The 15,379-nt window shown below is 39.1% G+C and overlaps 1 protein-coding gene across 15 annotated transcripts in view; it reads left to right on the top strand.

Moving 5' to 3' along the window:
• The window catches only part of GTDC1 (glycosyltransferase like domain containing 1), a 197,680-nt gene that overhangs the window by 144,561 nt on the left and 37,740 nt on the right, over window positions 1-15,379 (top strand). For 9 of the 15 annotated variants that reach the window (XM_068949311.1, XM_068949303.1, XM_068949308.1 and 6 more), the window contains one exon: window positions 1,304-1,444. The exons of the other annotated variants lie outside the window; for them this stretch is intronic. In XM_068949311.1, coding sequence (XP_068805412.1) covers window positions 1,304-1,444 — 141 coding nt within the window. The remainder of the gene's footprint in view (window positions 1-1,303; window positions 1,445-15,379) is intronic. 15 annotated transcript variants of the gene reach the window in all.

The following is a 15,379-nucleotide window of genomic DNA, read 5'->3' as shown; positions in this document are numbered from 1 at the left end:
CTGAAATGTCCACCATAAATTACTGAATCATCAAGGAGAAACTTACCTGCAAAGAAAGAATGTGTGTTAAAATGCGTTAGCATACTTTGGCTTTGTAAGAAACATTATATATGATTATTTTTTCTTTATGCAACGCTATTGGGTTCTGAGAGTGGCGACAGAACTATTAATTAGAAGTACCGATCCCAGATAAGGTCATAACATGTGATATAACATATTAAGGCCCATTTATTCTTGCCAGCTATCAGAAGGAGCCTTTAGATATTTTAAAGGGCATTAGGTTTCGTTTACATACTCGGTTGAAACTGGTATGCTTTGCTTCCAATGGAACTACCACTGGCAGGGGCTGAACCAAGCTGAGGACTGGACTGCAACAGGATTGAATTTCCTTACTACTCTGTGCAGTCAGTATTATATTATCACTACTTCAGGGCAAAGAGTGTCTCTTTGTGACAGTGGATTGAACTCAAAACAATGCAGTCCCAAACTCAGGGTGTCAGGGGATTACTTATAATAAAAAAGAAAATAATTGAAAAAAAATATATATCAGAAGCAATTTTCCACAATGAAAGAGGTGGTCAAGGAATCAAAACGGTGCCTTCAGGTATATTACACAACAGAACAACAAAAATGTGCTGGGCTTTAAATTGCACTAGCAATCTGGAAAGGATTTTCTAACTGGAGCTATGTTAAGTGTTAATAGTGAAACCTGGGTATTTTTTCCTTTGATCTCTCTTCTGGCTCATACAGAATCATAGGATCAAAATAAAATGCCATTTATATGAACACCTTGTTCTTTTGATCTTAGTAGAAAAAATTCTGTCTGCAATTACACCCTAGCACACAGTGCTTCTGCTCCTTTTAGTTGGACCTTTCAATTTATCATGACTTTTAATAAATGGTGACGCAGCCAATTTCGTGCATAGTTCATGAACTCAGTTTTTATTTTTCTCCTAAGAATCTTTAATTGCATTTGCAGGGGAGCCAAGAAAGGTGTAAGCAGGATCAGTAAACAGGTGGTGTACAGGGAGTTAGTTGTGTGTGCTGTGTGACATAAACGTTTGTATGCTGCTGCATACCAAACTGTAACGTTAGCAGTTCTTTGACCATTTAGGCCAAACTATTAAATTTATCTGCTCTGAATAAGAAAGCATGCGTGCTGACATGACCCCAAGAACAAATCATTAGCTGAGGTAGTTGCGATTATCATAGCTACTAGGGTGTAGATCCCTGCTTTTTCCGGCAGGAAGGTAACGTGGCACTGATGTATGGGGGGGCACCAAGCCTTTCTCTGTTTCTGCAGAGGCCACCTCTGGAGGAAGAAGGGAAGAGTCCTGCAGATGGTAGTTATGGATCCCCTTTGCTGTTACGCAGAGATCTGCAGTACAGATAATCCGCAGATGAACGGGAGCACCTTTCATCTCTTTATACCCCCGTGCTGCTGGTCAGTAGCATTTCTTTGGACATCATTATTGTGAGCAATTACTCAAAGTGAAGCTGCTTCTTCATGCTCTTTCAAATCTCTTGTTAAGATTCTTCTCCACCATAGGCTTTGACTGCATCAAAACAGCTGAGTTGCGTCTATTGTGATGATTGATGGTGCCTCATTGTGATCCCTGCTTCAGTTGTTGTAACCTCCAAGAGCAGATTAGATGGGCATGAAGCACGGTGCCGAATGAAAGCAAATAAACCCAAGTCCTGCAGGCCACCAATGCCATAATTACTGCTGTCCAGGAAGAGGGATTAGCGAGTGCGAAGAAACACTAGATAGAAGAAATCCGGTGGCCAAGCAGTATCTTGGGTGTCAAATGTCTCTCTCAAGCTTTGCATCCCACTGTCATTTATATTTAGCTTTTAAGCTTATTAAATGGAAACAATGTGCTTGTTTTACGCCTAATACAAGTGCTGAGTAAGTATTTAGACTTTTGCTGATACTACTGTAGTTGAGGTTGCTGCACGTGAACTGCACTGCAGTAAGTTTTGCTGCAGGCTTAGCTTAGTTGGATCCCTGTGGTCTGCCACGAGGTAAGAGTATTCATGAGAGCCATAACTGTAGTTCAGCTGATGCATGGTAACTTGTTAAGTGGTAGTAAATTCTCCCCTATTCTTGTAGGATACCCTATTCTTAGTCTTACAAGTATTACAGAGTAATTTATTGGGTGTACTAAAGATACCTCATCTGCTCTAACCAAGCTCATGTGACTGCCAAAAGCAGTATGGACATATTCATGCAGGGCTCCACTGAGAATAATACAGCCTGCTGAGATCAGATATCCACGTGAACGCAGCTACTCTGTTTCCAGGCCCTGCGCTAATTAGTACAGGGCCACTACAGGAAAGTTTGCTGCTGTACTTGTCTTAAAGGCCGTATGTGTCAAACTCTTTCTATGCATCCCTCGTCACCTCTCACCAGTTCCCTTTCATGTGTCTGCATAGTGTAAACGGGGCCCAGAAGTTTGCACTTTTAGAAGGACTTTTGCATCAGTTGACAGAAGGATGTAGGGGTCTGATGGGCAAGAAGTTAAAGAGTTATAAAGAGTATTAGTTTTTCTCCTTGCAGTAAGAATGTGATTGCCCTACTTGTGTGGTTAGCACGAAACAAATCTGCTCTCTCATGAAGTCAGTGGGGTACAAGTTAATACAAGGTAGTAAAGGAATAATAATAAAATAAAACAGCAAAGTCCGTGTTCTTTTATGACAACAACAGTATGATCCTATCGCAGTCTAAAGCCCTGCTGCAAATAGTGTTTTCTGATGCCTGGATAAGTCTGATTTACATATATACAAAGTGTATGAATAAAGCTATAAAAGTGTACTTAGCGTTTTACTTTTTTCCCCTCCTCTAAGGTAATTTGCTATTGTTCAGACTTTCAGCTTTCACTGGTTTTGTTTCCAAAACCCCAAAAGGAAGAGAAAATAACAAAAGTCCGTAAAGGCAAAAGGGATATGTTCTCATTTCAGTTCACAGAATTTCCTGCCTTTAAACAATACAAATATATGCCCTTAGGTCTATAACGTGCTGGAAGGATATGGAATCCTTGAAGCAGATCAAATTAACAGCAAGTCCACTATAGCAACGCAGAGTTTTACCAGCACTTCCGATAGATCTCAACAAGAATTCACTGAGTTTTAGCCGTGTTGCCAAGCTTTACAAAATCCTAAACCGCTGACTCCGTAAACGAATAAAAGGTAGAAATCTGTAAGCAAATTCTAAGCTGAACTGGGCACAAGTAGAATCTGATGCTTAATAGTTGCAATTATTCCCTGTTCATTGCAAGTCCCGTTTAAAACAATTATTAAACAAAACTTTGAAATATATCAACAAGCAGGATGGATGTGGACATTCACTATGTAAAACATTTTGAAGTGTATTGCTTCCACTAGTTGTGGTGGCAGGTAGTGGAATCAGTTTTGTAGGATTCGGTGGCTTGGTCATTGAAGGAGGAAGGAACAGAAGGAACTTCTCTTTAGCATAATTAAGTACTTGTATTTTGATTTTGTCATCTGTCTTTGAATTCCCATATGCTGTCCTTTATTTCCTCTATATCTGTTTCAGCAGAAGCTTCAGCATACCATACTGAGTGTACTCCTTTCCAAGATCTCTTAGGGTGCATCTGTATTAACAACAACTCTTAGGTTGTTTAAGCAAAGCATTGGGTTAAGCAGTTGTCAAGCTTTTTGCATCTCCACAGAAGGTTTCTGGAGGGCTTTTGTTGTTTCTCAGTGTGGTTTTGTTCAAAATGACCATTTCCACCCCACAGTATGTTGTAAGCTCCACAAGCCTTTGTGGAACAAACTTAGGGTGGAGGCACTGTTTTCCCAGTTGTTCTCCTGCAGATAATGTCGCTGTGACAGTGCATGCCAGGGAACATGCATATATGGTAACAGTTCTGCTCATATTGCTGCTATTTTCTTCTTTTTTTCCTACAAAAAAATGTTTATTCCTCTTCTTGTTTCATCATCCTTAATGTTTTTATTGTATATAGAGTTATCTTAATAGGTCACTAATAAGTTATAGGTTATCTTAATGGGCCACGTACCTTAAGAGGTAACTCAGTGATGGGTCACGTAGGTTTTCCAGGAATTTGGCAGTGTAGACTCTGCAAGGAGCCCCCAGGATGCAGCGGCAGTTTTCTGGTACCAAAATATTAAAGGACAGATTCTCAACTATCTTAAACCGGCATCAGAGAGTCATGCTGATTTATACCAAAAAAAAAAGGAAGTCCGAGGATTTTTTTTTTTCCTTTAATGGTACTGCTACTAGTAGTAATAACGTTTTTGAGCTTTCTGAAAAAAGCCTTAATCCTTACATGGCAGAGATATACTGCAGTTAACAGTTTTGGAGATGAAAAAAGACTTTTGGTGTTTGGACAGTGAGGCACTGACTCACTGGCAAAGTCGGGCTTAAAACTCAGGGTTTCCTCTAAACCACACTGCCTAGCAGAGATCCAAATGCATACGCACTTACGCTTTAGTTGTAGATACAAATTTATCTAATACAGTAGCATGTTTTCAAATAGAGGTCAAAGTCTCTGCGTTGCCACATAGTCCTCAGGCTCGGGGGCAAACGACTGGACTTCACGATTTTAATGCCCGGTGACTGAGATGACTGTACCGTAGTCTTGTGTTTTTCTTATTACTTCACTGTTGTATTCTTGACAAAAGGTGTTTTAGATTTTAGTGTGTATAAAATCATTGGTTTTAATTCATTTCTCTGGCATTTTCAGATAATGTTAGTTTACTGCAGTTGAGCCTTCCAATGAAAGTAGGCTTCATTGCTTATTTATTTCGTAGGGTACCTGAGAAAGCGTTGAATAATTAAGGTGAAATATATGTTTTCCTGAGAAACCACGCAGAAGTTTGCATTTGTGCAGTTGAATAGATTATCAAAAACAGATGTGAGCAAGTGGAACATTTTACATAAATTTATTAAAATCATTATTTACCTGTAAGTTATAAGACGGGCTTAGTTGCACTAGTTTGTTGCCAATACGTACTGCCAATAATCTGCCAAAAAGCAGCTTGCTGGCAAAATCAGTGAAATGGTTAGCTTATGCTTGCACAGAACATTACAACCCTGAGTCAAATGAAAACCTACTATAAACGAACTCTTTGATGCTGGATTCGCTGGAATATGTTATTGATATATGGTATACAGTTTATATGGATTATGTATACTGTGCAAGAAATATGGATATCTATTAAGCGAAACTTGATATGTAATCGTTTAGGACAGTTATTGTTTTCAGTATTTGCTATGAATAAGATCACACAGTGACTGGTTCAGCTTTAAAATACAGGCTAGTCCTGTGCAGCCCAAAGCACTGGCATGCTATTTGTTCAATTAATACAGCAAAGCTATTGAAAATGTAAAATATCTGACATCTATATAGAGTAATTTTAAAGGCAACTTTTCTTTTAGGAACAATTTATGCATTACATAAACTTATATTTTTCATCCAAGTATCATTTCGAGAATAGCAAGCTTAAATATTGGAGGCCATAGGGAAACATAATATTACGATAATGTGCTTTGGTGCGGTTTGGAAGGTTTTAGGAAACATTTGGAAGTATTTTTCTCATAAAGTCACTTAACTATTGAAGTGTTATGATAGCACTCCCTTCTGCATTGCGTATGTTACAAAACAGCCTATTTAAAGGGGACATCCATTCTAAATGTCCTGATTAGAAGGATTTCCACAAAACAGGAAATTATATGCTACAGGATCCTAGTATTAGTTTTAATTAAAGAAAAATGAAATAAGCAGAAACCTGGATGATTTAAGGTGTAATATCAGTTTTCGAGCAGCCATTTCCAACTCTGTTTAGCAAGAAGATACTGTATTGTTTGGAGCTATGTGGAATTTGCATTTTCTAAATAAGCACTCAAAAGCTGAGTTGTTTTTTTTCTACTTAAATAAGCACTAATAAACATGACCCATCCCTTAGGATACTAAAGAACCCTAAAGACCTTGCAGTTTTTAGAAGCCTAGCTTCTCCCCCCCCCCCCCCCCATTGTGTAATCCATTCTTTTGAACTTCTGCAAAAGCAGAACTTAAGTCCACAATTTCTGAACTTCTGACAGTCAGTATGAAGGTGGCCCTCACTTGCTCCGAAAGTGTATCTGCTACCTTGCGACGTCGGTGCAGCAGTCCTGCACAGTCATCATGTTTAATAATACAGAAAATTACTTTTCTAGGGCGTATTGATTCCCATCTTGGTTTAAATACATTTTTCGAAAACTGTTTTTGTATCTTGCACAAAATAATGCACAAGCTATTTCCATCTGCATTATAAAATATGTATTGTGGTTTATTACAATTTTTCAGGGGATTTTAAATTTTCACCTTTTAATTAATTAAGAATAATGATCTTAGAAGTTTTAACTCTGCACAGGTTCTTATACTAGTGATTAAGGGAATTTAAGATGTGAAATCAGAAATAATATATTTACGGTGATATTCTGTGTCTATTGAAATCAAAGGGAATTTTGCGTATGACTTCAGTGGGCCCAGTTTTGTTTTGTTTTTTTTTTTTTAACTGACCTTAAGTGATTGGGATATTGTTGAAGTAATTTGTCAGCAGTAAATATGAAACAACATGGATTAATCCCACAAGTACTGGATTAGAGTAGGTATACTTTTGTCTGAAATGATACATAGCAAGAGAAGCAGCACAGAGGAATCAAAACAAGAAAAGCATAGATTTTCAAGAGCTGTGTTTTGTATTAGTTTCACCTGGCTTTTTTTCCTGTTCTGCACAGTTTCACTGCAGGCTCATATTTTAGAAGATGGTACTTTTCCATGTATTTTGGGGAATTAGGATTGCAGGATGCTTCAGTTAAAATCATGATCACCTAGTATGTAGGCTTTGCAGTGCATCTTAAGCAGTAATTTTAATGTTAGAAATTCAAATGTAATATTCAGCGTGGAGTTGTTGAGTCAAACTGAAGCTAGACTGGAAAGAAAAGTGTAAATTCTAAGAAAAAGTGAAATTTCTTGGCAATGTCAAATACTAGATATTGAGAGATTCGGTCAGAATATATTTGGAAAAATAGCTGAAAGATGCAGTTTGAGGAATGAGAGAATTATCCTATTTCTCTTCTGTTCTCTTTACTCTTGATTTCTCTGCTCCCTTGCCTACCTCATCATCTGTCCCCATCCAGAGGACCAAGTCACTTAGCACTTAGTCAAAACCAGCTGTCTGTGACTGATCTCGATCTAGCCTTCATTCTCTGGGAGTATCTCCATATCCTATCTGCTTATCAACAGGGCCACTAAATTGACAAGGGTTGTTGCATTCAGCTGATTTGTAGCCAGAAGAGCCATAGTGTGGATGATTTGTCAGGAGGAAGTCAGAGCTTGTGATTTCCATTTCTCTGTGTACGTCCCGGTGCATACATTATATGCCCCATCTTCTCGCTCTCTGTCCAGGATGCAGTCCACGGGCCACAGGATTCTGCTGCCACTGTCAGCCTTAGCTCTCTCTGACGTTATCATTCACATTGCCATCGCTCTACCAAGCTGCTAGCACCAACACCTCCTACACGCTTAATGTCAGTGTGTGTGGAAGAAGATGCCTGTGTCCAGTATCTGGAGCGTGGTCCAGCATCTGAAGTCCTGAGTCCACTGTTGGGCCACCCAAAGCAAGAAGAACATATTGGAACGGATCTGGCCGGTGGGGATGGTTAGGGAGCTGCAGCAGAGAACTGGTTTTGTTTAGCCTTTGAAGGAACAGGCTAAAGGGAGATCATGTTGTCTACACCAGCAGGAGGGGAGCGCATAGAGAAAGATGGAGACAGGCTGTGCCTGGAGGTTGGCAGTAGACGGACACAAGTTGGAACAAGAGAAATTCCAACTAGATACAGGAAAAGAAAATCACCGTGACAGTGATGAAACACTAGAAAAGTGGCCCAGAGAGGCTGCGAAATCTCCATCCTTGGTGTTATTCAAAACCGAGCTGGACGAGGCCCTGAGCAACCTAGTCTAGTGGGGTCTAACTTTGAGCAGGAGGTTAGCCCTGAGATCTCTGCATGCCCCTTCCAACATGTGTGACTCTCTGCTTCTATATTTCTCTCATGTCATGGAGAGAGGATACTTCAGAGAAGATTATGACAATGGGAAATGATTACATATCTCAAGTAATATTTGTTTTCTTGTATCTTCCACCTCACATTCAGGGAGATGCTGCTAGCACTCCAAATCTCTCTGTAAACCCTACTTAGTCTACTCATGAAAATATATATTCCACTGTGGGAAGACAAGCTCAGCCACAGACCTTGTATTTTCTTTTGCCGCTCCCTTCCCAGTGCTTAATCTTGGCTCTGTTCAGTTTTCTTTCTGTTCTCTCTCTTTGCTCCTAATCCTTGTCCATGCTTATAAGCCCCTAATATTTATATGGCATTATCTGTGTTGGAGATTACTGCTGACAAGTAATCTCTTCCCTATTCTGAATGAAGAATTACAACCATTGCTACGCACTAGGAAGTGAAATTAGATCACGGAGAGTATGTGACAACTTCACTGAACCCTAATATCAAATGAGGCATCCCTAAATATTAATTGGGAATCTTCTTTCAAGCTTCTAGGTTTGAACCGTCGCACAGCTTTGGAACACCTGACCTCACTGAACAACTATTTTTGCTGTATAGCAAAATCTGATAGTAGTTGCACAGAAAAAATATCAAGAAAAAAAAAATCATTGAACTGAAGCTAGTCTCCCAGTTTTGTGATTTGATGCAGTCTTTTGTGAAGTAGACAAATACGAATGCATCAGTTTTACTACTATCGGAGGACTTGTAATGTGAAGTCTAAAAACCAAGTGTATACTGATTTAGTTGCTGTCTGTTCCAGTTTGACCTCATCAAAACTGTTTTCATGACCATTATGTTTTTTCTTAGGGCAGACTGGACAAAGTCCTGAAAGCTCAAAATGGTCTATGCAGTTGTGTTATTTGTGCAATGCCCGGCCGGCAATACAGGTTGTATAGTTTTGTATTCGTTTGTAGTAACTGTGGAAACAAAGTTAGCATGGGAACAGACTAAATTCCAGCAGAAATTAAGAAGGGACAAAAGTAGAATTTCCCAGTTATTGCTGTGCTTGTCACCACAGAATTACTGTCCATTGCAACAACTATGAGCCCAATGGGCTCCCAGTATTAGAATCACATAAGCTGTTCAAGAACCTCTGTAGTATTTTAGGCCACATAAATTCTGCTAAAAATATTACAGTTAGCAAAGAGAAGAGTGTGATCGTGTTCAAAGGAAGACAAGGGAGCTTCCCAGACAATGAGTTTGTTAAATTGGAAGTTACGCTGTGACTGTGCAGTAGCAACAAAGGAAACGTAGCAGCTCTCAAATGTATTTGCTGCAACTCCAAGGCCTGGGGAAGGTTGCTAATATATCTGATCATGACCGGGACTGCGAGCGGCTCTTCTTCATTTGGCCTTTGGAGAACTGTTTATCTTATGTTCTTTTATTATTTCTAGCCCTTCTAATGGCACTATTGTCCACTGAACTTCCAGAACTGTCTTTAAGTTTGCTTGCAAATCTAAGTAAAGGTACAGAAGTGCCAATTTTTCAGAATTAAAATACTTTTTCTGCTTCTGTCTGTTCTTACAAATTATTTTTGCTCTTTGAGAACAGCTCTTCAAAAGAGCATACAAGACACAAAATTTACCCTCATAATTTGATCTAACCTAAAACAGCACTTCAGTTAGTCTTTCTAATGTGGTTTCTATTCATCTAACAGTGACATCATCATGCTTCCAGTCTTTTTTGTTATTGTTTTTAATAAAGTAGTGCACAAAGTGGCTCTTGGTGCCACGAAAAGAAACCAGTTCCCATAAGTAATTTTTCATCCGGGCAAATGAAATGTTGTGAATAAACACACACAATGTAACATGACAACATGTTATGAAAGGGCTAGGGAAAATGCATGTCTGTTTTAAGGAGAAGTACGTGCGTTTCCTGCAAGTGGGGTTTCGTGGCATAAATGCAAAGAAAATACATACTATGTAGACTGGGGGGAGTAAAAAATCTAGCCGTCAAAATGACAGATACTCGAATTGAAATTCAGACTGACTTTTAGTATGTGGAATTTTCATTGTGTATAAATTTAGTTAATTTTTAAGCCATCGTTCTCTCTTTTTAACCAAATATCTATTTCCAGGATCCAGCAGGTAAAAAGTTATCAAGGCTTACTGTTTTTGGGGTCTTCATAAAGTTTTAAAATTGTCTGTTAGATGTCAGAGATCCTCAAAAATCAGAATAAGTAAAAAAATGAAAATATTTTTAGTTTTTGAGAACAAGTCATGGTATTAAAATTAGAAATCTAAGTTCTTCAATGTTTGTTTTGAACCATCTTCTTTAAATATATAGAAGTGAGATATTCATGCAAGTAAAACATTTTACATGTTTTTAAATATAAGGGAAAAGACCTTGTGGAATCTGTTGAAAGTGGCAATATTTGTAGGCTTTGGTGATATTTTTTCTGGAAAATTTCACATGTGCAAGATTTCACAGCATGAAGTCAATAAAAATAAAAACACCCATATTAAAAATAGAATACTGTGGCACTTTTTATAGATGGTTAGAGGGCATTGTGTAACTAAGGATGAGAAAAATGGATGCATCTTTATCAATGACTAAATCCTACACGTTTTCTCGTATAACTCACTAGATTTTTTTCTTAAACATAGATCTGTTTGACATCCAGCAGCCTCCAGCCCGCTATTCCGTATCCAGCCTCTCTGCAGCTGTATCTTCTGAAATTAGGCAGGGATTTCAGGAACTCTGATGATCTTTATGGGAGCAGATACTGTCTCCAGACGAACCGCTGGAGCACAGTTTTGCATCGCTAACATTGATGACACCCGCTGTACAAACAAGCCCAGAAGTAATTAGTTGGCAGAGAAGAAAGAAGTGCCCTGGCTTCAGCGTGCCAAGACAGTGGAGATCTAGGGATGGAGACCGGAGGCTGAGGGCGCAACCATTTATTGATGTCATTGGAGAAAAGCTTTTTTGATGTGCAGCGTCAAGCAGAAGCTAAGAAAGCATGTGTTAGGCACATTATTTGGTATTCGGAGGCTAATTCTGACTGTTCTGTAACCCTGGTGATTTTGGACAGTTCGCTGAACCTCCGTTGTAGTTTGTCCCTTGGTAAAGTAGAGGTGATTTTCTATTTCCTGGTTTTATTAGGATTCTGACATGATTTCAAGCTACAGACGTCTCTGAGATTCCTAGCTGGATGACGATGTAGAAATCCTGCGTGCTCGTGATGTTTATAAATGGCCGAGGTCTGGGCAGGTGCTGGGCGGAGAGAGAATTCTGTTTAGAAGGAGGCAGAAAAGAAGAATTAATATGAATCTGGACGAGGAAAAATAGAATAGCTGGAGCAAGGGTGTTCTGTAGGAAATGTAAACACAAAAATGTGCTAAGCAGACATTGTCTTTCTCCAGCATACATTTGGGAAATGCACATGATCCAGTTTAGAGGACTTTGTATTGCTATTCGTTTATTTTCAGGTCATTTATTTAAGTGTCATAAAGAACATTAGCTAGTGGTTAGGGACTACAATATCCATTATATCATTCCAATCATGTGGACAAGTTTATACTGTATATGATTTACAGTGGTCTTTCTGCTGTTAAAATTGTTATATCCAGGTACAACATTTTATATGTAGTTGCGTAGTAAAATTCAAGTGGCTGAACACAGACACGTCCTCCAATCAAAGTCCAACAGAATTAATGCTTTTACAGGAATACTGTGGGTTCCAGCTAGAGCAGTTTATGGCTTTCTGCCTACATCTTTTATCATGTCTCCACTGTTGTTAGTAAAATATACAGAACTACTTTATGCCAAAACAATGGAAGTTAATGCAGATAACTTGTTCCAAAGCTAACCATCAAATAAATCTCTCTTTTTTTTTTAAACTGTTAAGTGAAATGGTGTTCTAAAACTTTTAAAAATTGTCAAGATGATGAATACTGTGTGTGAAATACAAGTAAATACTGCAGAATTGATTGCACACACATGTCTTAAATAAAGGATATTAAATAGTTTATTCCAGAGAGAAATCGCTGAAGTTTTATCTAATATTATTAGAAATTCTGCAATGACAGATCAGATTTATGAGGACTGGAAACTAAGAAAAAAACCTCTTCAGAAGCAGAAATGGTGCATTGAATGGATGATTGGCTGAGAGCTTGAAGACGGACAGGAAGATACAGCATGCCTAGGTAGTCCTGCCTCTCACGCATCAAGTAATTCTTTTTCTGGGAATGATTTTTGAAAATCTGTTAGTTCACCTTGACTTGGTAAATCAGTTCTAAAAGAACTTCCTACCTTGGTCTTACCTGTAGTGTAAACAGCAGTGAAAGTTGGCTTGCACCTTCTCGGGTTTAAGGACTAGGTTAAACTGCATAGCATCGTATCTCTGTGTTCTGTTATCAATAGGAATAAGGAGCAGAAAGAAGAAGTAGCAGTACAGTATCCAGCAGCGGGCTCTTGAGGGCTTTATAAGATCAGGTGGCTTGCTCAATTATAGTTTTACACGTGTGGAAACTGCGACCCCAGTTAAACGTTCTGGCCAACTTCAGAAGCACTGGATGAATAACCGATTACCCAGGTACTTCACGTACTATTAGCCTGGACTAGCCGTACTGGACTAACACCAAGGCAGTCAGAGGCCCGAGCTGGTTTCAGGGCGAGCTGAACTGGAGATCCTGTGACAGCTGAGGACCTTCCGATAGTCATTGCAGAGGAGCTGTCAGTGTTTTGCAACGTGCAGGGATGGTTGCCTTGGTCTCGAAGTGGGACACTTTATGGGTAAAAAGACATTAAATCAGTGAAATAATAAAAAGGCCAAAGATGATTTTGTTGCTGAGGGGAAATGCTAGGCATGAAGAATTCCTGCTTCTGCTCTTAATTCCGTCACGGACTTTGTGATTTGGGCAAATCATTAAACCTATTTCTGCTTCAGCTTTTTTCCCCATGCGTAAAAATGTAAAAATATATGCTCACAGGGATGTGAAGTAGTTTAAGAAAGCTGCAAATGTTATAAAGTTTTGTTTGTTGCAAATGACAGCTGACTGTCTTTCTTGAATTGTTGCTTCCCCTCCACGCTTCTGAAGGACAAGACAAGAAATACACAGGTGATCTAAAACGTATAGTACCATCAGTGGACGTTTAAATTTGTGTCCTAACTAAACAGGAGACGCTACCGCCCAGTGCAAGGTGTGTATTTCAGCAGTTTAGACTGTCACTTGCTTGACTCAGTTCTACAAAACGTGATTCAGGGCACGAGTGTGGTCTCTATGTGGTGTTGGGCTGGGTGTGAACTTGCTATTTTTCTTTAGGTATCTCCTCAGAAAGTTTCAGGAGCGGTACACGTGGATTTTGATTTACAGAAGGCACTTGATAAAATTCTGCCTTAAAAGTTATTAGAAACAACAGCCCCTGCTGTAAGTGTAAAGGACCTTATTTGTAAAGGTGATTAAAGTTTGAGAATTGGCTGAGGGTGGCTAATTCATTGAGATGGAAATAGTTTAACTCCAAGACTCATTTGGGATCCTCTCTTGTTTATAATATACATAATTGATTTGGATGAGGCTATTGAATGTGATTGAACTTTTCTGATTACATCCACAGAGTAGATATGAGAAGTAATGGAGAGCGGTTAAAAAATGTAGATCTCGTAGGTGATTTGGTCAGTGAATAGAAAATAAAGCTTAATGTAGATGAACATAAAAATAATATGCCAAGGGGCAGCAACCCAAATCAGAGAATACATATTAAATGGAATAGCTATGCAGCGTACAGACTTAGGAAAGGGGATTTAGGGGTTATTGAGGAAAAATCCTCAAAGCAATTAGTCAAGTGTGTGACTGCAGTAAACCTCACAGAGTGTGTATGTGTTTGTATTTTGGTAATAATTTCAAAGAGAAGGGTCTATTTGTATTTAAAGATGTTGCGGAGTAAAGTGGTTGATTCCAGGATTTAAGAATATTTGTTTTGACAAAAAGCAAAAGAAGCAATTTGTTCCCTGTTCCAACGTGAACTCGTACTGTGATTGAGTAAAACTCTGAAGAACTGTGGAGGAGGTTGATAAAGTGGAGCAAGTGTTCACTTTAGTAAACAGTTCAATACACAGGCCATAGTGTGTAAACATTCAGAAATTAAAAGGAAACGGAAAATTCAAATGTCTCCACTTATCTGGAAGAACCATAATCACACTGAAAGGCATGTAAGTAAATAGTATTTGGGTAAATTAACTTGAGGTATAGAGTGAGGATCCCGTGATGGCCATGCATGTAGTCCTCTTTACGTTAATTTAGAGGAGTCGTGTTCGAACGAAGGACCTGTGCTTCCTGAGTATTTTCTGAGTGTGGACCATAATTCATTGTTACCTTAATGCGAACAGTATAACTGGATTTGCATAAAGTGTTACATTTCACGTATTACAAAATGAGTCAAAGTCTCCTGCATATAACTCTGTTCAGAAGTCTCCTGCTGGTAGGACGGGTCTTCTGCAGTGTGTACGAAGCTGAGGAGCCCGGAGCATCTCATACTGCCAGGGTTACCTTGGGAGAGTCATGTCATACCTCTGCCTCAGTTTCCCCATCTTCAGCCACGCTCATTACTCACACCTTCTGTGAAAAAACATGGGGGTCGTTGCTTTTATTCTGGCAAGGGACTTCTTTTGTGAAGGGCTGGAGCACCTCTGCTGCCTTATGCTTCTGCAGGTGCTGGGAGAAGCCAGCAGTGGTCTTGGCATGATGGCAGTTATGTACTTTTTGCTGATATGCAATGCTCCAGAGAGATACAATTTTCTAACTCATTAAATGTCTTGCCATGTCAATTTGTAAGCGCTGGAACAGAACTCGGGGTCCTGAGTGATGGGCAGGTCCACGTATCCTTGTTTTAGATGTCAGCCAGGAAGAGTATGAAGTGGACGTCAGCCTCCTCTGTAGATAATTAAATCCTTTTCTCTTCGGGATTTTTTTTTTTTAATAGTTTGTGATTCCTCTTTTTAAATGGCCATTATAGAAATCAGGCGATGATAGTTTGATTAAAAAAAGGTTCACTTCCATGCCGCAGGTGCATATTTGGCCCATGTTGTTAGACAGTACACGGTCTTTCCGTGTCAGCTTTCATTTACCTGTTATGAAATAATCTGCTGGTCTCCTCAGACAGGATTCATCGTATAGTGAACACCACTGCATTTGGCATTTATTTACAACCTTATCCATAGTCTCAGCAAAAATGCCAAGACTTTAATGGCTTAGGAGACCGAATTGCCTTTTTACTTCCCAAAGACGCTTGCTTTGTTTTAGTTCAGCAAGGCAATGGTTTTGTCCTCCGTGTTAAAATGCGTGT

Source organism: Struthio camelus, chromosome 6 (genome assembly GCF_040807025.1).
Source record: "Struthio camelus isolate bStrCam1 chromosome 6, bStrCam1.hap1, whole genome shotgun sequence".
NCBI classification, from domain to species: domain Eukaryota; kingdom Metazoa; phylum Chordata; class Aves; order Struthioniformes; family Struthionidae; genus Struthio; species Struthio camelus.
This window is presented reverse-complemented; position numbering and strand designations above follow the sequence as displayed.